Raw genomic sequence first — 25,160 nt, forward strand, 5'->3', positions numbered from 1 at the left:
TTTAAAAGATCTCAAGAAAATGCAACCGAAAAGCTCCAACTGGCATTATCCCAGTGAGAAGAGGTACTCATGATTTACTTTTCTACTGCATATGGGGGCAGGGGGAGAGAAAGACCAGGACACAGTCTCAAAAAAGCTAACACCAAGAAAACACTTTAATCAAACTACAGAAACAATGGTTATAGTACAGAATATTCATAAGCAAGATACACCATGTACTTACAAAGTTACAAACCATTTGCTTCCTTAACATTTTCTGATTAAGTTCATACATGAGGACAATCAGATTTACCATTTTGGGGGAAAGGGGGGTGTGTATTTATCATCAGCTAGATGTGCTCACTGTATGCTCCATTATCTATATTGCAAGGCCCGGGTGACTGGAAGTGCAGTTGTCAGGCATTTTAATAAACTGGACAGCCATTTGTTTCTGCACGACAAGGCATCTTTACACAGGAGCAATCAGGAGAAAACAGGAAACAGCCAAGCACTCTGCACTGCAACACGCCACCTTAACAGCTAACCAGCATTACTCAACTGCTACACAACTGCGCCTAGTGCACAAAAATACATAAGAGAAGAGATTAGAATTGTATTTGGTAAACAATCCTTTAAAAAAAAATTAAGTCTTTTCACCTGAAAAGTCTTTATACAAATTTGGGTTCAGATTATCATTTAGACCTGAAGGTAAATAACATATATAAACAAATTACACCAACTTTCGTAGGTTTTTAATTTTAAGGAGGGAAGGCAATGTTGAGTCAATCTGCTGACAGCTTTAGGCTGTGTGTAATGGCTGCAAACGTTTCCTTATTAAGTCAGGAGGCCACAAATTAGGTTACCAATCTGTTTAATTTCAAACAAAAAAAGTCAGCACTATAAACAAAAATGAAATTTTACCTCAAATATCCAATCCAATAATGAAATCTGAAGTCGCTCACCTCACTAAATTACAAGAAATTTGAATAACAGCAACAAAATGGCACATAAAATGAAGTTTGCCACCTGAGGCAGATTAAAACAAGTAAAAAGTTAGACAAATGTTACAAAATAACCTTTTCAATAGCCAGTTGCTTGTTCCAAGGACTCTTCCATGGACCGATGGACTGAGTTTCTGGTCCTTTCCCTCAAAGTCCTCTGTTAAGCTGCTTGTCGATCCATCTAGGTTTGAAAAGAGAAAGGTTCAGCTTACCTTCTACTACAAGGCACATGGTCTGTTTCAGGTAGTACTTACTAAGGCTCTGGTGAAACAAGTGGTTACAGAAGGTTCCACCGGGCCATAGTCACTTTTTAAAGGCCCAAATGAGAATTCTTCTAATGCCTACCACCAGCACAAGCTTGAAATGTGATTCTTGGTCAAATAACCAAGGCAAAAAAAAATAAAAAAAAATGGCAAGGGGGAAAAAAAAAAAGAAAAAGTGGGAGGGCAGGGTGGGGCTGTATCCAAACAAAAACTTGCTATCAGAAATTAGTCTACACTTTAAGATGTTTGAAAAGGAAACGTTTGGCAGTTGAGGATGTTCTTAATCAGCTACTTAGGGCCCTTTCCTTAAAAAAAAACAGGACCAAACAATTTGAGAGTTAAAGACACACTATCCTCTTCCCACCCAGTGCAATACCTGTAACTTTCTTTTGGGGTTTTCCAAAAGTTCACTGCTTCTTAATTGCAATTCATTTGCCACATCCATTAGAGTAAGAAGTCCCAGTCAGTACAACAACAGTTGAACTGATTGTTTTTCTCTATGAGGATAGTGCATCTTTAACGTTTAAAGACAAACCTGCTCCAACACACGCCCACAGAAACTGGTCCCTGGAGGATCAGCCAAATCAGTTAAAATCTGCAATACTGGCCAATATTCTTTTATCAAACAGGAGACCGCAGCTTTAAAGGGGGAAAATGCAGACGTTGGATAAAAACAGCAAGAAATAGTCATTTTCATTAATAGGTCTCAAACAGTATGAAACAGCCATTATTACTTAAGCTTTCTTTACACAATCCTCTCTGAAGACCCCTCTCTTCAGCATCACTCCCAAAGCCGAGTAACTGCAGAGCAATGCTCTTTAAACACCACGAGTCACTCTTACCGCTATAGCATGGCTCAAAAAAACCTACTTCAAACCCCAGGGGACTCAGGGTGTGTCTCGGATCCCTGCAGACATTACCATTTTCTTAAGAGGACACCGCGCCTTCTTCCTCTGGAGACTTGGGGGGGCTCTTCGAGCGCGACCGGGACTTGGATTCCCTCTTGGACACGGGGGGAGGACTTCTGGATCTCGACCTGGATCTGGATCTCGAGCGGGATCTGGAGACGGACGACGACTTGGACTTGGACCTCCGCGCGGATCTGGACTTGGAGGTGGAGCGTGAGCGCGACCGCGTGCGGGACCGAGACTTGGAGCGGCTGTAGCGGGATCGGCTTCGGGAGCGGGAGCGGGAGCGGCTCCGGGAGCGGCTGCGGCGGCGGCGCCGAGGGCTGCGGGGTGGTGGGAGCAGGAGCGAGAGAGAGACAGAGAGAGAGAGAGGGTGAGCCGCAGGCCGCCGTTCCCACCCCGGCCCCCCCCGCCCGCCCCGCCGCCATTATCTGGCTGCCGGCGCCATTTCCCTCGGCGCGCGCGAGGCGGGGTCTCGCTCGCTGCGGCCTGGTTCGGGGCCGCCGCCGCCGCCGCCGCCCAGGCCGCGAGGAGGGCCCGGCCCGCTCCACGTGCTCCGCGCACCTTTGTCAGCCCGCGGCCTCCCGCCCCGCTCACCTGCGGCTCCGGCGTCCGTAGCCTCCGCCGCCGTACCTGCGGGGCGGCGGGCCCCCGGCTTCGGCGGGCGGCCGTAGCGCGCCATCTGCACCCGCAGCTCGCGGCCCCAGCACGGCCCCGTCCATGGCGTCCATGGCGTCCTCGGCGTCGCGCTTGTCGTGGAAGCGGACGAAGGCGAAGCCGCGGGACTCCTTGGTGTAGCGGTCCCGCGGGATGTACACGTCGCCGACGCGGCCGTACTTCTCGAAGACGCGCCTCAGCGTGTCGGGCGAGGTGCGGTAGGTCAGGTTGTCCACCTTGAGGGAGGTCATGCCCTCCACGTCGGGGGGCGGGCGGCCGTAGCTCATGGCTGCCGAGCGGCCCGGGGCCCTGCGAGCGAAACGCGCGCCGAGACCCTAACGCCCTGAGCGGAGCGGAGCGGAGCCGGCCTCGGCTCGCAGCACGATCCGCGGCTTCCCCTGGCCGCCGCGCCGTGGAAACGCGCCTGTCCCGGCGGTGGCGGTCCGCGTGGAGGAGCCCGGGGCGCCCAAGGCCGTCAGGGAGCAGCGGGCCGCACAAGCTCGCAGCAGCAACTGAGCGGACGGCCCCGGCCCCGCCGCCTCTTTATAGCCCGCCTCACAAAATGGCGCCCGCGCCACCCGGAAATGAATCTCCTGATTGGCTCGCTCTGCCGGGCCTCGTAACGTCGCCGCCGCGCGCCCCGCCCCGGCCCCGCGCGCGCCTGCGCAGAGCGCAGCGGGCGGGCAGAAAGCGCGCAGTCACTGCGGCCGGGCGGGGGAGCGGCCCGGGAAGGCAGTTGGAAAGCCCGCCAAATGCTCTTTCCGCCGCCGGCGAGGCCCGCGGAGGGGGGAAAGGGGGGAGGAGGGAAGAGGAAGCGCTACCCGCCGGACCCCGCCTGCTTCCCCACGCCAATACCCGAGCTCCACGCACCGTCCTGCCCAGCCCTCGGCCCCAACTCCGTCACTGGTTTCGCAGCTGCCTCTCTGCGTCCCCCGCCACCTCAGTCCCCTCCCTCCCCGCCGACCTCGTCTTCAGCTCGCGGCACGCGGGTTCGCTCCCCCCGGGGACGAGGAGCGAAGCACGCGCTCGCCGCCTTGCGCAGACGTGATCCCCCCCATCCCCACCGGGACTACATTTCCCAGCGGGCCCTGCGCCCACGCTGCGGTCAGCTGACCGGTCTCGTGATCCCCTGTGAGCCAGGCCGGGAGGGCGGCCCCCGCGGCTGCTGCTAATCGTCCTTGCCCCGGCGAGCCTTGCAACTTGGGAGCTGCTGCGTGCGGGCCCCGGGTCTCCTATCCACCCGGCCACGTCCCCCGATCGCCGGAACTGTGCGGGTGCGGAGACCTTTCTCCTAAGGCCGCCGCGTTTCGGGCGCTCTGGCTGCCTGGCTCTCTCATCTCGTTTCTTCCCTCAGGATCGTCCGGGGCTTCGGCTCCTGGAGGAGGAGAGGTGACTGCCCCGGGCTGCTGCTGATCTCCGACCAAGCGGAGCCAGAATGTCCCCGGAATCTAAAAAGCTTTTCAACATCGTTATCTTAGGAGTTGCCTTTATGTTTATGTTCACCGCCTTTCAAACTTGTGGAAATGTGGCGGTGAGTTGGAATTTGTCCTCCCCCCTCTGAAATACCTATCAGGATGCACTCCAGATGTGACAATAAACGTTGATGTCCGCTACCACGCCAAGACTGCACCTCCTGTTCTTTTAGCCTACTCTTCCTTGTTTTCTGTGATTTAGTTTGATGTCGTGTACCAGACATTTCTCCTTTACGGGGTGTTAGACACTGCCGTTTGTGACTCAGATGCGGCTTGGAGTTTGATTGCTCCATAGTTACTTTAATTTTTGTCCGTATTAAACTCTGCGTTTAGTGCTTGAGTGGCTGAGGCACGAAACCCCAGTGTAGGTACATCTGGTTGCGGATTCCCCGTCCCAAGTTTTTGTTCTGCAATTGAGTATCTTTTCTCCTCTCATGATGGACTTGGGTGGTACATAGTGAGCACCGTGAATCATAAGAATTTCCAAGCACTTAGTTTTTCCAAGGGGGAGGGAGATGGCAAGGCGTTTTCGTTGATTAGTTTTATCTTCCACACAGCAAACTGTCATCAGGAGCTTAAATAGCACAGATTTTCATGGCAGTGGATATACCAGGTATTGTACTGTGCATGGTTTTATTTTGCATGTCATAGTCCCATACATCTCTTCAGGAAAGCCTGCAATAAAGTGTTGTAACTGAATAGTAGTAATTCCTTTTGTACTTACATGTGATTTTATTCAAAACTCTGAGAAGCAGCGGTTGTGTCAAATCTGTCTTTTGCTGACTTTAGGGCCAGCCAGATACAGCCACCCTTGCCTCCAACGCTATTTGAATTAATCCCCAGAACCTGCAGATTGTCATGTGACTTCCACACGGGAACACATCCTTACATATACATAAATTGAAAAATGAGACATTAAAAAATGATAGGCCAGGAATGCCTCCATCCCCCAAAATAAGTGACTGTGATGGTAGGGTTTTTGTTTTTATTTTGTTTCTAAGACGATGACTTCAGGTTTTCTGTAGACTCAGACTTTGGGATTGAAAACCTGGCTTCAGAACTTGAGTGCTTTGTGCTACCTTGCGCTAGTTATTTCAATGAGCCCAGTTGCTTTGCTGAGATCATGGCACTAAAGACAGTGGAGTGTTCCCTGTTCAATGTGCATACAAGCCTTGTCTATCACATTCTAATCTTAGACAGTGCTGTAATTGCTGAAACATCAGTTCTTCGTGGCTTTTGTAATTTCATGATCATTGTAGTTTCATTTTCAATTTGTAATTTTTTTTTTCAAGACAAGGTTTCTCTGTGTAGCCCTGGCTGTCCTGGACCTCACTTTGTCAAACTCATACTGTATGCCTCTGTCTCCGGAGTACTGGGATCATCTCCAGGCAAAAGACTTTTAATTGACAAGGATTGTACATGTTTATCTCTAGTATGTATACGTGTCAGGATTCTGGGTTATACACACACACACACACACACACACACACACACACACACTATAAATTTGATTGATTTAAAAACTTTAGAAAGGTCTGGGCGTTGGTGGTGTACGCCTTTACTCGGGAGGCAGAGGCAGGCGGATCTCTGTGAGTTCGAGGCCAGCCTGGTCTACAAGAGTGAGTTCCAGGACAGCCTCCAAAGCCACAGAGAAACCCTGTCTCGAAAAATCCCCCCTCCCAAAAAAAAGAGAGAGGGAAAAAAAACCAAAAACCGAAACTTTAGAAAGAGAAATAAGGTCTTACCCGTAGCCTAGACTGGACTGGAGCCCGTATTGGTATCACAGCATGCATTACCGTGCCTGGCTACTTTTCTTAATTTCTCCGTGCTTATAGCTTTGCTATTACCCTGTCCCCCAATTCCAAAACTTTTTTAAGGTTTTTTTTTTTTTTTTTTTTTTTTTTTTTTTTTGAGAGATTTCTCTGTGTAGCTCTAGCTGCCCTGGAATTCACCCTGTAGACCAGGCTGCCTTGAACTCAGAAATGTGTCTGCCTCTGTCTTCTGAATGCTGTAATTAAAAGCATGTGTCATGGCCACCCAGCCCCAGACTCTTTTTATTTTGGTTATTACCCAAATCTAGTATATGGTATCTGAGGATAAGTAGAAGTTAGTGTCCATTTTTTAGGTGGTTAGTACTGTTGGAACTTTGTAGTACTGTGTCTTCTGTGTACTTTAAAGAACAAATGAAAGAATACATTTAATATCTGAGCAGCTTATGGAAGCCAAAGAAACATTTACTTTGAATTTACAGATATAAGCACTGCCTAATAAATGAAATCAGGACCCTCAAGATGGCTTTAGTAGCTGGGTATTGGTGGCGCACGCCTTTAATCCCAGCACTTGTGGCAGACAGATCTCTGAGTTCCAGGCCAGCCTGGTCTACCAAGAGAGTTCCAGGACAGGCTCCAAAACAATACCCTGTCTAAAAAAAAAAAAGCTTTAGTGCCCCTCTGTTCTGTTCAAGATATATGTAGTAAACAGGATAAGGTGGTGGTGTAGCCTTAATCTCAGGATTTGGGGTTGGGGGGGAATCTCTGAGTTCAAGGCCAGCCTATACCAGAGAGTGATTTCCAGTACAGCCAGAGTTATGTAGAGAGACCCTATCTCCAAGAGAAAAAGAAAAAAGATACGTGTAGTAAGGGGGAGAAAAAGGAGATATGTGTAGTAGGGTTTTAGGCATGCTGTGTGTGTTTGCAATCCCAGTACACGGGAGGCTCAAGCAGAATTGTGGATTTAAAGCCAGCCCTGGCTATATAGTGCTGTAACAATTGTCCATATAAATAATCTACATAGATGATGTATGCATATAACCTAAGTGAGTATATGTAATAGGGCTGGGAGTGACTGAAAAATGTCTAGTGAATAAAATAAATTCTAGAGTAAGCAAGTTCTAACTCAGCTTGTCATTTATAGCAAAGAGATGCCGTTCAGCTAACAGAAGTTGTCATGAGTAGTAGACTGCTTAACTAGACCCCTGGAGCAGATCCCCAGGGCTGGATCTATACTCACCTAACTTATGATTGGTTGAACCGGGGCAACTTATTCACTGCAATTCTGTTTTCTACAAAGTGTGTAGTAATGCGTTTTCTATAGCATCTAGATTTTAAAGAGGAAGTACCTGTAAAGTCCTTGGCACACTGCTTGTTAACATTCACTGTTGTTAAAACCAGTACCTGGAATTATGTTACAGGCAAGCTTGCTGAAGGAAACATGGTACAAATATTCAATACAAGACAGTTGGTGGTGGCACATGACTGTAATCCCAACAGTGTCCTGGTACAGCCAGCCAGGAGTATTGCTGCAGGTTTGAGACCAGACAGGCCTAGCTTTAAAGAACATGTCATAGCAAACAAAAACACCAGTGTTACGTTGTATGTCTGTGATCCTAGCACTTGGGAGCCTGTGGCAGGATTGCATGAGTTCAAACTCAGGCTGGGCTATATGCAGTGAGTTTCAAGCCAGCCAGGGCTACATAATAGGACCCTGTCTCAACAAAAACTCTATCCATCTATCAATAATGAATATGTTTACAAAGTAAATATGTATTTCTGTATGTCGTGTAAGTGAGAACTTCAATGTGGTCTTTACGGATATACATATAAATTCTGACTAAAGTCTATGGAAGTTTTTTGTAAAATTATAAAATTTACATATCATGAATAGAATTTTACATTATCTTAGTTTGTACATGTGTATATGAGTTCCCACACACCAGAGTGTGAGTGTGGAGGTCGGAGGACAAACTTTCAGGAGTTGGTTCTCCCCTTCCACAGTGTAGGTTCTGGGAAACTAAACTCAGGTCGTCTGGCTTGGCACCAGGTGCCTTTACCCGATGAGCCATCTGGCTGGCCACAAGTAGAATTTTAAAAGTGAACCTTTGAGATGTTACTTAAGGGTTTTGTTCTTTTCCCTTCTGTATGTTGTGAGCAGCCTGGCAATTATTTACGGCGTGTTCTCTGCTTCCAATTTGATTACTCCCTCTGTGGTTGCCATCATAGGACCTCAAATCTCTATGTTCGTCAGTGGCTTGTTTTATAGGTGAGTAATTCTTCCCCCCCCTCCCCTGTTTAATTTAGGGCACACACTTTAGCCCATCTTTCAAGTACAGTGGAGAGTAGTTGTTTCTGGCGCTCTGCTTTTTGCTCAGGAACACTGTATTTTTATTTTTATCTTTTTAAAAAATATTTATTTATTATGTATACAGTGTTCCACTTGCATGTATCCTTGCAGGACAGAAGAGGGCACCAGATCTCATTACAGATGGTTGTGAGCCACCATGTGGTTGCTGGGAATTGAACTCAGGACCTCTGGAAGAGCAGCCAGTGCTCTTAACCGCTGAGCCATCTCTCCAGCACCAGGAACACTGTATTTCTAACCAATGAGTGTGTGTCAAGTTGGATTTGTGTTTGAGACAGGGTCTCACCATAGCACAGACCCAGGCTGGCCCTGAACTGGCCATCCTCCTGGCCTAGCCTTCAGAGGCCTGATGTTATCATCAGGTTCCTGCATGTCTGGCGCATATCAGCTTTTGTCTCACTATTAATAGTTAGAATGCAAAACCCTCTTTCTGTGAGGGTTGAAAAGAACCTTCCATGAAATAAGTTCCCTTTCTGTTAAGTGAGTGAGCAGACTTATGTGAAATGGAGAAATGTTTCTAGCTTGAGCTTCATCCTTCATTGAGCTCATGGTGGAAGCTGTTGCAAACCTGTGAAATCTGCATTTACAAGCTTGAGGTGGTAAACAGCAGTAAGTGGCTTGGGCTGCAGGAGGCTCAGTGGCCGAGCATCTGCCTGTCATGCATAGGCCTGAGCTTGATCTCTATTCTGGGAGCAAAAGAAAAAAATTTTTAAAATTCCAAAATCAATTCACATGTATCCTTTTCCAAAAGCACAATCCAAGAAAGTGCTTTCCAGGTGGAAGCTGAGGCTGAGAACCTGTGAGGACCTCAGCGTTCTGTGTCACGTACTGTTTGACTGTAATGCACTGACCTGTTGTATTTTAGCATGTACATTGCCGTTTTTATCCAGCCTTTCCCATGGTCCTTCTACACGGCCTCTGTTTTCATTGGAATTGCAGCTGCTGGTGAGCATGGATCGCCTTTGCCTGCTTTCCCGGGGTATGGGTGCTGTTTACATGATACTCAGGAAACTGCCTGATGTCCTTCCTTTGACGAGCTTTTGGTTTGAATTTTAGTGCTTTGGACAGCACAAGGAAACTGCCTGACCATAAATTCCGATGAGCACACAATCGGGAGAAACAGTGGGATTTTCTGGGCACTCTTACAATCCAGGTAATCCCTTTGGAGCTCAGTCTGTCTGTGGGTTTCTCTATGCATCATTTACCTGTACTTTATTGTGTGGGGTACAGATTCATACTTTATGAATTGATGTGACTATTTTACTAAAATTTAAAGTTAGGGAACAAAATATTAACCTCCATGTATTTAGCATCCTCTGCATCTTAGGTCTTTTGGGTTATTTGTTTAATTTCATATTATCTTCACACAAACTTAGGTAGAAGGCATTATCTGTATCCTACAGATGAGAAAATGGAGACTGAAAGTTAACCCATGTAAATATGGTTATCTGGAGTCCGTTAGCCATGTCCTTCCTGCCAAGCTGGGCTGTCTGACAGCTGTTAATAAATACAGCAAATTCAGAAGGGAGAACAGTGGTGCTACTTCCGAACAGCACAGCATAGGAGATGTTTCAAAGGAAAGAGCAGCAGCATTGGCCACTCTGCTTGGGACTGTTGGGTGTCACTAGTGTGTCCTGAAAGGCTTGGAGTAGTGTGGTGGACTTGTAATTCCAGCACCCAGGAGGTAGAGGCAGGGAGATTGCAGTAAGTACAAGGCTAGCCTAGAGCATGCAGATGGCTCCGTGGATAAAAGCCTGCCACCAGACCTGAGGACTTGAGTTCTATCCCTAGACCCTCATGGTAGGAGGAGAGAAGGACTGTTCTCCTATTGTATACTGTAGCACTGCCATATGCACCTCCTGCCATCTGCAAACGGCCAAATGTAATACAAATTTTTAAAAGAATTTTGGTTTGAATGTTTAGTTCATGGTTGGTGGTAGGGTGTGTGTGTGTGTGTGTTTGGTTGAAGCTGATTAGGAGTCTCACTAGGCTGGCCTTGAACTCCTCCACTCAGCGTGGTCATTTTGCTTCAAGCCTCCCAAGTAGCTGAGGCTGTAGGTGCACCTCACCATGCCTGGTGCAGTTTAGTCTTAAGGGGTAGAGATTAAGAAACAGGACAGTCAGTGACTGGCCATTCCTCAGGAAAGTCTGCCAAACAGTTGGAGATGGATATTTAAATCCCAAGCTTGTTCATAGAGTCCTTAAATTTTAGGGTTTTACAGGTGGCATGAGTTTGCTTCCAGTTTACTTGGAGAGTCCCAGTAGTCACATGTGTCAGTGAGTCATGTCCTCTAGGGCGGGGCTGAGTCACATGCATCTGGGTCGTTAAAGTCTCAGAAAAGTCAGGTGGAGTTGATAATGTTAAGTAACCTAGGACAAGCAGGGTCTTTAAAATCACACACACACACACACACACACACACACACACACACACACACACACCTACCTCTTCCCCTCTTCCCCTCTTCAGATAATGGCAGTGATGTTTTAAAAGCCTTAAGTATGAGCTGGGCACAATGGCCCGAGTCTTAATCCCAGCACTGGGGGAGGCAGAGGCAGGTAGGTCTCTGAGTTCCAGGCCAGCCAGAGACCCTGTTTTAAGTAAATGAACAAGTAAACGTAACCCCACCCCCACCCCCAAGGATTCCAGTGATCCCCAGCGTCTTCTCCCTTTCTCCCCCACAGCTTGTTCTTTGGAAATCTCTACATATATTTTGCCTGGCAAGGGAAAACTCACATTTCAGGTTGGTCTTATTCACATTGCTTTATTGAGATGGTTTTGACAGCAGAGCAGCAGTTCTACAGAAGTGTTGGTCACTGCTCTGTCATTCCTGTGACCTTTAGCACCCTGAAGGTCCCTACAGATACTTGCTTTTTCATAAGCTTTTGCCTCAGCTTCATTAAGTGAAGGTCAGAGTTCATGGTTGTGCTTTGCTGAGTGTGCACATGGTAGCCAGGCTCCTGAGGGTTTGTGAGTGTTCCGTGGTTGGATCTGGGCCCTCCTGCAGTTGGAAGAGACAGTTCTGTTCTTGTTCTGTTGCTTCTTTGGCTTGTTAGCTTACCTCTAGCTGAAAGACAAACATAAAAGTGGCTATTTCTTCCTAAATTTTTACTGATGCCTTGAAATAAAAATATAACAAGGAAGTGTTTTGCTGCCTAGCAATAACCAGCGGACACGGCACTAACTGGCATTGTTTCATCATCGCCGTCCACTCTCTCCTCTTGTCCCTAGAGAACGACCGGAGGACAGTATTCATTGCCCTGACAGTGATAAGCCTCGTGGGGACAGTTCTGTTCTTTCTCATTCGGAAACCGGACCCTGAGAATGTCCTTGGGGAAGAGGAGTCTTGCGATGACCAGGACATGGAAGCCCCTGAGTAAGATGCCTGGAACATTCTTCTTAGTGTTTGAGTAGATTTTGAGCAGTCGTGGTCTAGGGATTACTAGACTGTTTACCACAGCTGACATGTGATACTCTCAGACAGACAGACAGACATAGGGGAATGTTAAAGATGAAGGAGAGCCATGGAGGACAGAGAAAGGGAAAGACTGTAGAAGAGAGGCTGTGAAAGGTTTCCAATACTATAATTACCCAAACACATTTCTTTCTGATTTGGAGATAGGATCTCACTACTAGCTTAGGCTAGCTGATCCTCCATCAGCCTTCTGCTGCTGGGATCACAAGTGAGTGCCAGCATACCCAGTTACCTGACATATTTCAGTAGTGACATTATTTCAGGTATGGAAGGCCACCAAGCATAGTGGCACATGCCTGTAATCCCAGTACCTTGGGCGGGCAGAGGCAGAAGGATTAGGTTACCCTCTACTGCACAGCAGGTTCAAGGCCAGCCTGGGCTATATAACACTTGTTTCAAAAACCATACAAGCTGGGCATTGGTGGCAGCAAACGCCTTTAATCCCAGCACTCGGGAAGCAGAGGCAGGCGGATCTCTGTGAGTTCGAAGCCAGCCTGGTCTCCAGAGCGAGTGCCAGGATAGGATCCAAAGCTACACAGAGAAACCCTGTCTCGAAAAAAAAAAAAACAAAACAAAAAACAAAAAAAAGCCATGCAAACCAGAAGTCATAGGCAATTTGTCTTAAGTATCATTTAGATTCAGGGTAGGGGGTGGGGTGGAGAAAAAGACTTAATTTTGTTTTTGAGTTGACAAATCATGAAGAGTTTTCGAGACAGGGTTTCTCTGTGGCTTTGGAGGCTGTCTTGGAACTAGCCCTTGTAGACCAGGCTGGTCTCGAACTCACAGAGATCTGCCTGCCTCTGCCTCCCGAGTGCTGGGACTAAAGGCTTGCGCCACCACCGCCCGGCCTCATGAAGAGTTTTCTTAAAGCTCATCGTCCATTGTTAAAATTTTACATTGAGCATTCTGTGTTGCCTTTTGTTTTTGTTTTGTGAAACAGGAACTCACTATGTAGACCAGCTTGGTCTCACAGAGATTGAATTGCCTCTGCCTCCCAAGGGCTGGGATTAAGGGTGTGTGCCACTCCACCCTGCTTCTGTGTTGCCTTTTTAATGAGCAAGCAAACAAACAGCGCATAAAACTGTCCATTTTCAAACATGTACTGAGAGTATTTAAAGTGAAGGAGAGGTCTCGTCCTTGGCTTGAGTATATGTTACATGCAGTCTGTGTTACATCCATACAGTCATGCATCACATGTAGGGTTTCTGTTAGTGACAGACTGCTATATGACAGTCGAGCCATAAGATGATGTCACCAAGCACGGCTGACATGCTGTGTAGGTGCACTCTGGGATTGGATTATCAGCACTGTGTGTTACAGCATTAGTCAGCAGAAATTGGAGACCGGTGTGGTGCACCCGTGGCAAACCCGTGGCACGGTGTAGTTCTTAGGAACGTTGCTCAGCCTGCTCAGCCTGCTCTCATCTTGAACTGTCTCCTACGCAGGAAACTTCTGGGCCTTTGTTTTGCCAAAAATGCTGAGCATGTGCCAGCCCTAGCAGTGGACTAGCCTCTGCTCTTATTGTGCCAGCCCTAGCAGTGGGCTAGCCTCTGCTCTCATTGTGCCAGCCCTAGCAGTGGGCTAGCCTCTGCTCTCATTGTGCCAGCCCTAGCAGTGGGCTAGCCTCTGCTCTCATTGTGCCAGCCCTAGCAGTGGGCTAGCCTCTGCTCTCATTGTGCCAGCCCTAGCAGTGTAGACCAGGCTGGCCTTGAACTCCCCAAGATCCACCTGCCTGTGACTCTGAAGTAGTGAGCTTAAGGTAGTGTGCCATGGATTTTACAAATCTAGATGGAAGTCGGGTGGCCATTAGTCACATACTGCTTTTGTTCTCTTTGTAGTTTCCAAAGAGGGCAAACGGTCTTCTTTACCTTCCCAGGTCTGCCCAGAACAAAGTGACGAAGGCAGTAGATGCGTTTAGTAAGTATTCTCTGTCTGCAGGAAGTTACCTCCCCATTTCCCTGGTAACTTTGGATCGATGATCCCCCAGTGTTTTCAGTCTTGCAGGTACGCACTTCTAAAATGTATCGGTCTTTGAACCACTGTCTCTCTAATATGGGGATGTGAGGAGTGAATGATTGCTGCCCACCTAAGGAGGTGCAAGGGTGGGGTGGGAAGAGGCCTCAGGTATGGGGGGGGGGACTCCGTGTGCTGACATTGGGAGTTGAGAGCAAGCCGCAGCAGGCTGCTCCTTGGAGCAGAGCCATGGCTCCAGTGAGCCGGGAGCTAGCAAGAGCAGCCACACTTGCTCACTGAGCATTCTTTTTCCGGCCACAGACTCCAGTAAACTTTCTGTATGGTTTTTTGCTGCCGTGCTCATGGGTGGTTCTGAGGGTTCTGTAGCCAGCCATGATTGACTCTTCCATTCCAGAGAAGAAAGCCGAGCTTTCCGGGACCTGTATGAATTCCACTAGAGCTGTTCACAAGTAAACACAGTTCTGGAGCGTGGAGGGAATTTTATCCATTGGCCATAAGATGAGATGGAGAGCACGCCTTGCTCCTGAGATTGGGAGTGGGCAGCTTAGTAGTTGGCAGCCGGGAACGTGTGATTATCAGTGTCCAGGCGGGCACTTTTACAAACAAGTAGTGCCATCTCACTGACTGCACAGCAGGCTGTCAGGAAGTGCCACCAAAGGGCAACCAGAAGATGGTCAGAGGTGGCTGGAGTGGATTTGAGCCTGGATTGACTTAGCAGGCGGTCAGTGATTCACACGGAGTCAAGCATTCCCTTGGACACAGGCCGGCTTCTGACTCCGGTGTCTGCCCACGGCCTCTTTGCTTCCCAGGAGAGACCCTTGCTGAGGTAGTTACTCTTCTTGGGAGTAGACTGCTGTAGGCCATCAGTTCTCAGGACTCCCCAGTGCATGTGGCCCTTGGGGATTTATGAGTCGTGAGGTCTCTTTTTGCCAGCTGTGGCCTGGCTCAGATGGTACAAGACCTGTTTTTAGGAAGGACCTAAGACATGGATGCCCTGTCATTAGAGCTGTTTAATCTGGCTTTTATACATTTCCTGTGTTGCAGGGATGCATTCTTAATTACAAATTGGGGTTTGGTTATAAGTAAATAGGTTATAGCCAAGTTCCCCGACTAAAACAGGAGGTCACCACCATTGGAGCTCTGGCTTTCCAACCTGTAGTCTAGGAACTTGTCTGCCAGAAGATCTGCTTGTGGTCAGAAGACTGAAGAGAAACTCACGGAAACAGCAATTTAGCAGCTTTTTTTTAAGACTGGTTTTCACTGCGTAGCTCAGGCTTGCCTGACACCTATAGATCCCTCCATTCAGCCTTGTAATTCTAATTCTTGGGGGACAAAAGGGTCAGGAACCTCAACTGCAGACCTGGGTCTGCCGTCAGACTCTGTGAGTCAGGAAGCTCCAGGTGGTTCCAACCCCAACCTACAGACTCCCTGGGTATGTCTGCGTGTCTACTCAAGTATTTTAGTGTGTTTAGTGTTATTCTGGCTTCTTTCCTCTCCCCTCTGGTTATTAAGAGCTAAAAACCCATGAGGACACTGTGTCTCTAGACCATATTTAAGCACTGTGAATAAACATTCTATTTACAGGGCAGACTTAGTTCATGCCTCCTGCATTTTAATCTGAAAAGTTAGGTTGTTTACTGGCTTTGGTGATGAAGAATGCTCTGGCTGAGGGAAATGGTTTTTAGAACTTTTGGTTGCCAATTAAAATCTAGCTAAGGCTGTCCAATTTTTCTCCTTCCAGAAAAGTCTCTGAAGTTATGTGTCACCAAGGAGATGCTCCTTCTAAGCGTTACGACTGCCTACACAGGTAAACGAGCTGTGTGACAACCATGAGACTGGCATAGTAGCTCGGCATCAGAACCTAGGAAATCGGAGCAGGTGTCAGCGCAGTCAGGTTCTGGGGAGGGCTCTTCTAGCTGCCATCCTGCTGTGTGGTCACCGGGCTGCAGAGAGCAGGAGGCAAGCCACCCTGGTGTGTCTTGTCACCAGGGACCCATCCTGTAGGCCATCACCTGAAGGCTGTGCCTGTAAAGCCACTGTGGGGAGTTAAGTTGGTGTAGGCTTTCAGAGAGGACCATCAGGTCATTTACACAGCATAAAGCTGTTCACCTGGGAAGTACTTTAGTCTCTGAGTTATCGTTTATTGTTCATGTGGTATGTGTCGAGCTCAGCTGCTACTGGACACAAGCAGAAGTCAGAAAAGGAGACAGTGGCTGTGTAATGGTTAAAGCTGGTTTCCCTCCCTGAGACAGTGACTGTGAAATGGTTAAAGCTGGTTTCCCTCCCTGAGACAGTGGCTGTGTAATGGTTAAGGCTGGTTTCTCTTCCCAAGACAGTGGCTGTGTAACTGGTTAATGTTGGTTTTCTCTCCCTGAGGTCTGGAGCTCACATTCTTCTCTGGGGTGTACGGGACCTGTATTGGGGCCATAAACAAATTTGGGACAGAAGAGAAAAGCCTGATTGGACTCTCTGGAATTTTCATCGGCATTGGAGAAATTTTAGGTAGGTTGGTTTGCATTTTGTTTTTTAGTTTAAAAACATTTTATGCGCTGGGCGGTGGTGGCGCATGTCTTTAATCTCAGCATTTGAGAAGCAGAGGCAGGCAGGTCCCTGTGAATTTGAGGCCAGCCTGGTCTATGGAGCTAGGTGTTAACAAAGTAAAACCCTGTGGGAAAAAAAGCAACAACAACAAAATAAAAAACAACAGCTGAGCGGTGGTGGCCCATGCCTTTAATCCCAGCAGAGGCAGAGGTAGGTGGATCTACAAGAGAGTTACAGCCTCCAAAGCCACAGAGGAACCCTGTCTCCAAACCCTCCAACCCCCCCCTCAAAAAAAAAACTCTTTTATTCAAAGTCAGACTAGAAAGCTGGTTCTGTAGGAGTTTAAGGTTAATCTTAGCCTGGACATATTTCCGTTTTAAAAAGGAAGAAGGGACAGATATGATGACTCAGGACTACGCTCTTGAGGTTTTTTGTTTTTTTTGTTTGTTTGTTTTTTGTTTTTTTTGGGTTTTTTTTTTTTTGGTTTTCTTTCGAGACAGGGTTTCTCTGTGTGGCTTTGGAGCCTATCCTGGCACTTGCTCTGGAGACCAGGCTGGCCTCAAACTCACAGAGATCCACCTGCCTCTGCCTCCCGAGTGCTGGGATTAAAGGCATGCGCCACCAACGCCCGGCTCACTCTTGAGTCTTGAGAGATGGAAGCAGGGTGATAGAGGAATTCAAGGTCATCCTTGGTTGTCTGATGAGTCTGGGGTCAGCTAGTTAAGACCTTGTCTCAAAAAGAAAGGAAACCAAAAACATATAATAAAGATAGAAATCTTAAGTCTCTGTCCTTGAGTTTGTGTTTTCCCTCCTTATTTTTAATACAAATGGTACATTTTAATTTCCTATCATCACTATTTTCTTTTAACTTACTTGGGTTTTTATGCAGTGTGTGCACACAGGCCACTAGCGGATGTCTCTATCACTCTCCATCTATTTCTTTGAGACAGGGTCTCTCCCTAACCTCCAACACTCCCCCACCCCCGACCCAGTCTTCCCTGCCCTCCTTGTTGCTTGGGTGATGGGGCCTGGGCTGGAGGTGTGCAGTTAGGCAGCCTTAATGCTCCATGGTCAGATTTGCAGTTCTGGCTCTGCAAGGCAGTTTAGAGAGTTCTTTATTGCTCGAGGGGACCATCTGGTGCTCATGGAGGGAGTGCTCCTGCTTGGGGTGATGTCATCACAGGGTGAACTGTCTGTAAGGCTCTGCTGTTTCTACAGTTCAGATGGTTGGCTGGAGACTGGCTGGCACCTTTGTGGGGGTCTGGAGTAGGACACTGACAGTAATGTCCCTTAGGACTCGTAGCTTTGTGCTTTCAGTCTCAAAGTGGGATGAGACAGGTTGGATAGCGTCAGTTTTCACAGACTCTCATAGCAACTAATGTGTGTGTGCAGGGTAAGTCAGAGTGCACTCAGAGTGCCGGGTAGCAGAGATGGCCAGAAAGTAAAGGTGGGGCCAGGCTTTCCCCTGCCTTCAGTTCCTGTGGGCACAGGTGAAGTCAGTGCTGTAGTTAAAGCCGTGTCTAAGTGCCTGTGACAGTCCCGTAGCTCACCCCCCTCAGACTAATCACAAGCTGGGGGTCCCAAGCCACCCTGTCTCACTTGGCTTCAAATTCAGGGTTAAAAATACCTCATGGAGTTCAGGAGAATGGTGTGTACTCTGTTCATGAAGAGGAATACAGGTTAACAGACTGCTAGGGACCCCACCCTGTTCTCCAGAGGGGCTTTACTACGAGCACAAGTGGCTGGGGTGCAGTGTGACAACCGGATCCCAGGTCAGGGTACTGTGCACATCAGCACTTCAAGTGTTCATCATTTCTTTGTGTTATGGAGCTTTCCAAATCCTTCCTACCAGCTATTTTGCAACCTACAGACAATTGTCATTAATCCTAGTTACCCTAGTTACTTTTTTTATTTGTTTTGAGATGGTCTTGCTATGTAGCTCTTGGCTGACCTGGAACTCATTATATAGAATAAGCTAGCCTCAAACTTTGTTGCAGGTATGTATCACCAAGCCCTGTTTACATTAGAAGGTTTTTTTTGTCTTGTTTGTTTTTTTATTTATTTTTATTATTTTAGTTATGTGTATGGGGAGGTATATGCACATGAATTCCAGTGCCCACAAAGGTCAGCAGTGTCAGATTCTCCTGGGACAGGGCTTGTAGGCAATTGTAAGCCACTGATGTGGATACTGGAAATTAAGCTCAGGTCCTCAGGAGGAGCAACATGAGCTCTTAACCAAACACTGAGCTGGCTCTCCAGCCCAACATTAGAAGGCTTGTTTTGTTTTGTTTTGTTTCGAGACAGGTTTTTTCTGTGTAGCTCTGGCTGTCCTGGAACTCACCAAGACCAAGTAGACCAAGCTGGCCCCTAACTCATAGAGATCCACCTGCCTCTGTTTCCCGAGTGCTGGGATTAAAGTACACCACCACTGCCCGGCTCACATTAGAAGGTTTTTGACTGCTAACTTTTTTTTATTTTTTACGTTCAGAATTAAACCTGGAGCCTTGTACATACGAGACCAAGCACTGCACCACTGAGCCAGCATTACCCCACTCCATTTTTAAAATTCTGAGACAGAATCTCACAAAGTTACCCAGGCTGGCTTTGAACTCACTGTAGTTGGGGCAGGCCTTGAATTGTTGCTCCCCTCCCCCTTAGTCTTCTCAGTCACAAGGACTCACAGACATGCTGGCTGCCTTGGCACTAAGCTATGATGGGTGAACCGTCCTGAAAGCCTCTGTTGCCACTCGGTAAGCTGGTAAGCTTATAGCAGTCTGCGGGTTCCCAGTGATTGCTTCCAGTCCTGACTCCTGGACAAGCTATGATTCTAACAGAAGTTTGGGGTGGGTGACATGCGTCCGTCCGTGAATCCACCACAGAAGGTGGAGGCAGGAGCAGCAGTTCCAGGTCTGGGCTACCTGAAACCTGGTCTCAAAACAACAGTAGTAGTTGATGAGCTGCGCCCTTTTAGTTCTCTGATTAGCAGAAATGCAAAGGAAGTTGTTTAGATAATGTAACTGCCGAAAAGAACAGCAAGAAGGGTGCTGTCTAGAAACACACTAATGTTGATGGCTAGCTGTGAATGCTGTGCTCATTCCTACTGTTTGGCCTGTTTGGGGGCAGGTATTGGACATCTGAGATTCATTCATCATAACCTGTGACTGGTTTAGCGATGGGTGGAGACCTCTGAAATGTTTGCCCTAACCCACAGGTGGAAGCCTCTTCGGCCTGCTGAGCAAGAATAATCGCTTCGGGAGAAATCCAGTGGTTCTTCTAGGTACCCTGGTGCACTTTGTAGCCTTTTACTTGATCTTTCTCAACATGCCTGGAGATGCACCCATTGCTCCTGTGGAAGGAACTAACAGCATTTCATACATCAGGCCCAGGTACAGTGGCTGCCATTTTTGAGTGGTTTGGGATGGGCAGGAGGAGTGAATGGCTGGAGGTTTGAAATGGAGCACTTAGTCCTCCTCAGAGTCTGTCGGCTTTGTGGAGATGGAGCTAGGGAGGAGTTGACTCAGACCCAGAGTGTCCCAAGGGAGTTTTGCAATGGGGTTGCATTTAACCTTTCCCCTACCGGTCTCCCTTGGTCTATGCTGGAGTGCAGAAGGGTCTGATCAGTATTTCATTCTCTGCTTTTTGAGCAGGGAACTATCCCAGTGCTAGAGAAGGGACAAAGAGAAATGACATAAGGATGTTGGTTCATTATAGATGCAGTGTCTGTGGATAAACCCACAACCCAAGAGAGCCCAAAAACAGTATTTGCTTTCTAGAGAGTAGACCAGAGTTTGCTAGAACACAAAGATCTGTGCACTTGAGCATAATTTCTTACTGCACAAATTCTAAGAGGTGGGCTGGATTCCTGATACTGTGAGTGTGAAATGTTGGCCTGGAATTTGCAAGGCCCCAGGTTTAATCCCAATAGCACAGACAAGGCCTCAGAAATGTTAGTGTTCATTTGCTCTTGTTTGGGGTATGTGTGCACACTTGTGACTTTAGCTCTGAGGAGGCTGAGGCTGGAGGGTCATGCATTCCAAAGCAGGGCTGTGAGGTAGTACAGTAGCAGGGGGCTGCCCAGGGTTCAGTCCCCAGCAACCCCTTCAAACAAAAAACAAGTGTAAGCAGTGCTTTTGCTGGGAGCCGTGTTTGTATATTCTGGTGGTAATAATATTGGTGCTATACATTCAATTTCTTTTAAAGATTCATTTTTATTTTTGGTTTTTTTGAGACAGGGTAGAGATCTACATAGTTTGGCTATCCTGGAACTCACTCACAGAGGTCTGCCTTACTCTGCCTCCTGTGCTCTGGGATTGAAAGTGTGTGCCTGGCATATTTTTTATTTAAATTATATGTGTATGTGTTTGTGAGGTTGTGAATGTTTGAGTTCAGAAGAGGGCATCAGGTTATCTGATACTGGAGTCACCAGTGGTTGTGGGCCAAGCTCAGGGCTATTGCAGAAGCTGCACACGCCCCTAACCACTGAGCCGTCTTCCCAGGCCTACACCCCTAACCATTGAGCCATCTTCCCAGTCTTATGTGTATTTTTTTTTTTTTCTTTTCTTCAGCAAAGAAGTTGCCATTCTCTGTAGCTTTCTGCTGGGCCTGGGAGACAGCTGCTTCAACACCCAGCTGCTTAGCATTTTGGGTTTTCTCTACTCGGAAGACAGTGCACCAGCCTTCGCAGTCTTCAAGTTTGTTCAGGTAACCTCTGGATTGCACTTCGTGTTTTCATTGGTCACTCTTCCCTTGGGTTTTAAATGAAAGTAAAGTAAGTAGAACCAGGTGTAGTGGGCTTGGTTAGGTGACAGTTGTTTTGTTTTTATTTTTCAAGACAGGGTTTCTCTGTAGCCCTGGCTGTCCTGGAACTCACTCTGTAGATCAGGCTGGCCTTGAGCTTAGAGACCCACTGCCTCTGCCTCCTGGGTGCTGGGACTAAAGGCTACGCCACCACGCCTGGCTGGGTGAGAGATTTTAATTGTGGTCTCTGCACTCAGGTGAAAGACCCTTTCTTTCCTCACACAGGCCATCCTTCTCACTCTGGGCACGTTATCTTTACTGTAGCGCCCACCACTTACTTGCTTGTTGCTTTTGGCCAAGCTTGGGGTACAGTCGTGGGCTGGTGACCAGTGAAGTCTGTCTCCATGGGCTCTGCCAGTCACAGGTGTCCTTTGGGGCAGAAGTAGCAGACTGGCTGGAGCTGCTGTGGCGCTGGGCTCACTTGGTCGTCTATCTGGTTTCTTCTAGTCGATCTGCGCAGCTGTCGCTTTTTTCTACAGCAACTACCTCCTCCTTCACTGGCAGCTCCTGGTCATGGTGATATTTGGGTTCTTTGGAACCATTTCATTCTTCACTGTGGAGTGGGACGCTGCTGCCATTGTGGCCCGAGGCTCTGACTACTGAAGTATTCGATGAGGCCCATGTCTCCGGGAAACACAGCTGGTCATATCGCAGAGCTGGTTCAAGCGGCTGCCTGTCGTTACTGTTGAATGATGTTGAGTCCGGCAGAGTTGGTGTAAAGTTTACAGATCCTCACAGTGTAAAGCTGGAGAATAAGGGAAGCTTGTCGTCAGTTATAACCCTCAGAGGTGTTTGCCCACCCACTTTCCTCAGCTTCTTACAATCATGTCTCCCTCGTCCTCAACCTCGTCCCTCCTCGTGGGAAGATTCTGCCTTGAACGCCATGTGTCACTCAGGATTCTTGCTAGCTATGGAGTATGTTTCATGACTTAGGACCAGGAAGCAGATGCCACTCCACATGTGGATCTGGGAAGGACTTTCAAATAGTGAAGATGCTGAGACACATTGTTTTGAGATAGGGTCTCACTGTGTAGCCCAGGCTGGCCTTGGACTTGCAGCCCTCCCCCTGCCTCCAGTGTTGGGTTATAAAGTGTGCCCAACACAGGGTTTAAAGTGCAGCAGTCTGTTTTGAGATAGGGTCTTGATGTGCAGCCTTGGCTGGCCCAGACTCTGTACTCCGTACAACGCCCCTGCCTTTGTCTCTGCAATGCTGGGATGGTGAGAACACGCCACCACACACACTCGGCATGAGACTTTAGCTTCTCTTGAATTGCTTTGTTGAACAAGTCCTCTTACCCCGCCATTCCTGGCAAGGAGTGGCCAGTTATGTGTCATAAAATGAAGTAAAGACTGTCATCTGTTGATTAATAAAAGCATATTTAGAGAAGTAAAGAATGTTTACTGGGGACTTTTGCTGTGGTTTTCCAATGACAACATTTTATCTTTTAATTCTTTTTATTATTCCATTTGTGTGTGTATGTGCTTGCCTGCTTGTCTGTATGTGACTGTGTGCTTGCAGAACTCATGGGAGTCAGAAGGACAATGGATCCTGGTGAACTGCAGTTATAGGCAGTTGGGAACCATCTGATGAGTTTGCAGTGTCTTAGTTACTTTTTTCTTCCTGTGAAGAGACACCATGACCAAGGCAACATATTTAAGGGTTTACTGGGGCTTAAAGTTCCAGATGGTGAATCACGGCAGCGGGCAGGCATGGAATGGTGACAGTTACATTTGATCTGCAAGCAGGAGGCAGAGCTAACTGGAAATGCCTTGGGCTTTACAGATTTATTTATTTATGTATTTTATGTATAAAGATGTTTTATTTACATGTATGCACACCAGAAGAGGGCATCAGATCCCATGGAACTACAGTTATAGGAACTGAACTCAGAACCTCTGGAAGAGCAGCTGGTGCTCTTAACCACTAAGCTACCTCTCCAACCCCTGCCTTGTGCTTCTGAAACCACAAAGCCATCCCCAGTGACACATCTCCAATAATACCACATCTAACCCTTCCCAAACAGTTCCACCACCTGGGGGAATCAAGCATGCAAATATATGAGCCTATGGGGGCGTTCTCATTCAAACCACAAGCAGCAAGTTCTCTTGACCCTGAGCCATCTCTACAGCCCCATAATGACAGAAACCCCTTGCCTTTTCTCAGCCAGCACCCCTTGTGGGCAGGAATCCAATGAAAACCATCCTCTGTCCCTTGTCACAAGGGGCTATCCTGGGCGACTCAGAACAGGGCAGCTGTGTTCACCAAAGCAAGCAAGTAAGCAAAGCTACAGACAGAGCAAAAACAGGACAAGCCCTGGTCCTTCCTAACTCATAAAAATGCCATCCTGTCACTTCTGCTGGGATGCTGGTCACTGCTTCCAGCATGCATGAAGGGGCAGGGCCACATAGGCCAGGAACACCAGGGTTAATGGTTGACTGTCACACTGAAGCTCCGGCATGAAGAGAAACCAGTCCTGCAAATCCCCAAGCTTGTGTTCTCCCAGGCGCTTGCTGAGGACAGGCCGTGCTTGTGCGGCTGTGTGGGCAGAAGGTGGCTGAGCAGCCTGTCCCTAACAGCCAGTGTCTTCATTGGAGGAAGCCGTATCTTATCAGCGCTTATAGGATTCCTGGTGATTACTGTCAACAGGGAGAGGACATGGGTTGAATGTTGGGAGCCCAACTCTGGTCTGCTTCCTGACAGCTGTGCCATGTTCCTCATTTCAAGCTGTGGGAATTCAAAGCCAGCATAGGGAATTCTAGGCCATCTAAAGCAATATGGTGAGGCCCTGTCTCAAAAAAAAAAAACAAAACAAAAACAAAAACAAAACCAGAAAACAAACAAGAAATGTGGTTGCTGCACAGAGTGGAATAGTATTTATCCTTTAAAGGGGAGTCTGTGGAGAGACATCCTACAGCGAGAGTAACCCTGCAGGGTACTGTGTTGAGTGACCTAAGCCAGACAGCCAAGAGTTAACTGCTATATGGCTCCCCTTACACGAGATACCTACCAGTCAAAGCTTATAAAGACAACAGAGTGGTGGGCTGTAGGAGATGGAACAGAGAGACTGTTAATGAGTTTAGCTTCAGCATTGCCAAGTAAAAGGCATGAAGATCAATGGTAGGGGTTATACACTGTGGTGGATACAAAAGACGATAGGTTTATGAGGCTTCATTAAAAATAGTGTCTTGTGAGGGAGGGTCCCTGAAAGTGTCCTACAGGGAAGTGACCGAGGGAAGAGTGAAAACCCCGTACAGATTGACTTTGGCAAGTCTAATGCCAGGTGTTCATTGTCGGCATATTTAAAATGCAGTACAATTCCGGAGTAAGGTTTCCAGGCAACAGTGAGGTTCAATTCCAGGTGCACAGTAAAGCTTACGGTGTGACTACATAGAGACTCCTTTATACAGTCAGTGCATGTGACCTAGAATCTAGTGTGGTCTCTGGTCACACAGACATCAGCTGGCCATAGAGTACATGTGTCGTCTCCCTAAAGGACGGGTAATGGTCTAGGGAGGAAGAGTCTGGGATAATCATTCTTGGGGGTTAGGGTGACATCTGTCCCTTCAGATAGCAAAAAAGTCACCGGGTCATTCACAACTTCCACTTCTCTGAGTTCAAGGCCAGCTTGACCTACAGAGTGAGTTCCAGGACAGCCAGGGCTTCATAGTGAGGCCCTGTCTCACAAATAAATAAGTAAATAAATCTTGAAAACAATGCGATATTGGGTTAGAGCTAGGAAGTTAGCTTAGCGGCACAGTGCTTGTCTAGTGTGCAGGAGGTCCTGGGTTCTCTCCCCAGTGCTTAGGGTAGAGGTGGCAAGGGGACAACGGCAGCAACAGGGCTCTAGTCCCAGCTGGCTGTTTGGGAGGCTCAAATAGGGAGACTGAAAAATTCTAAGACCTGTTGAGGCAACAGTTCAAAGATAATTTGAAACCCTGCCTCAAAAAGTAAAAT

At 47.7% G+C, this 25,160-nt stretch overlaps 2 protein-coding genes across 2 annotated transcripts; one reads left to right on the plus strand and one right to left on the minus strand.

The window, feature by feature from the left end:
- Positions 1-127: 127 nt before the first annotated feature.
- LOC103161710 (serine/arginine-rich splicing factor 2-like) lies at positions 128-3,304 on the minus strand. Its single transcript, XM_035447375.1, is given in 5 exon segments — positions 128-1,161; positions 2,164-2,474; positions 2,749-2,803; positions 2,806-2,855; positions 2,857-3,304. Coding segments are annotated over 4 exon segments (648 nt in total). The 5' UTR covers positions 3,096-3,304; the 3' UTR covers positions 128-1,161; positions 2,164-2,170.
- A 629-nt stretch (positions 3,305-3,933) lies between these two features.
- On the plus strand, positions 3,934-22,597 carry Mfsd11 (major facilitator superfamily domain containing 11). Its single transcript, XM_027425562.2, has 14 exons — positions 3,934-4,082; positions 4,163-4,339; positions 4,838-4,893; positions 8,211-8,318; positions 9,283-9,362; positions 9,474-9,570; positions 11,103-11,161; positions 11,650-11,794; positions 13,770-13,810; positions 15,609-15,674; positions 16,244-16,369; positions 19,620-19,794; positions 20,974-21,109; positions 21,653-22,597. The coding sequence occupies exons 2-14, from the start codon at positions 4,244-4,246 to the stop codon at positions 21,806-21,808; spliced, it is 1,341 nt and encodes a 446-aa protein (XP_027281363.1). The 5' UTR covers positions 3,934-4,082; positions 4,163-4,243; the 3' UTR covers positions 21,809-22,597.
- Positions 22,598-25,160: the final 2,563 nt, after the last annotated feature.

The sequence above is a fragment of the Cricetulus griseus genome, chromosome 7, assembly GCF_003668045.3.
Source record: "Cricetulus griseus strain 17A/GY chromosome 7, alternate assembly CriGri-PICRH-1.0, whole genome shotgun sequence".
NCBI lineage: Eukaryota > Metazoa > Chordata > Mammalia > Rodentia > Cricetidae > Cricetulus > Cricetulus griseus.

What these genes read in the sequence shown, in the direction of transcription:
- Mfsd11 (XM_027425562.2), top strand. Translation starts at nt 4,244, where the DNA reads ATGTCCCCGGAATCTAAAAAGCTTTTCAACATCGTTATCTTAGGAGTT. An exon ending in CAGGACATGGAAGCCCCTGA is followed by an intron (nt 11,795 to 13,769) that starts GTAAGATGCCTG and finishes TTACCTTCCCAG; the next exon opens with GTCTGCCCAGAACAAAGTGA. An exon ending in GAAGGCAGTAGATGCGTTTA is followed by an intron (nt 13,811 to 15,608) that starts GTAAGTATTCTC and finishes TTCTCCTTCCAG; the next exon opens with AAAAGTCTCTGAAGTTATGT.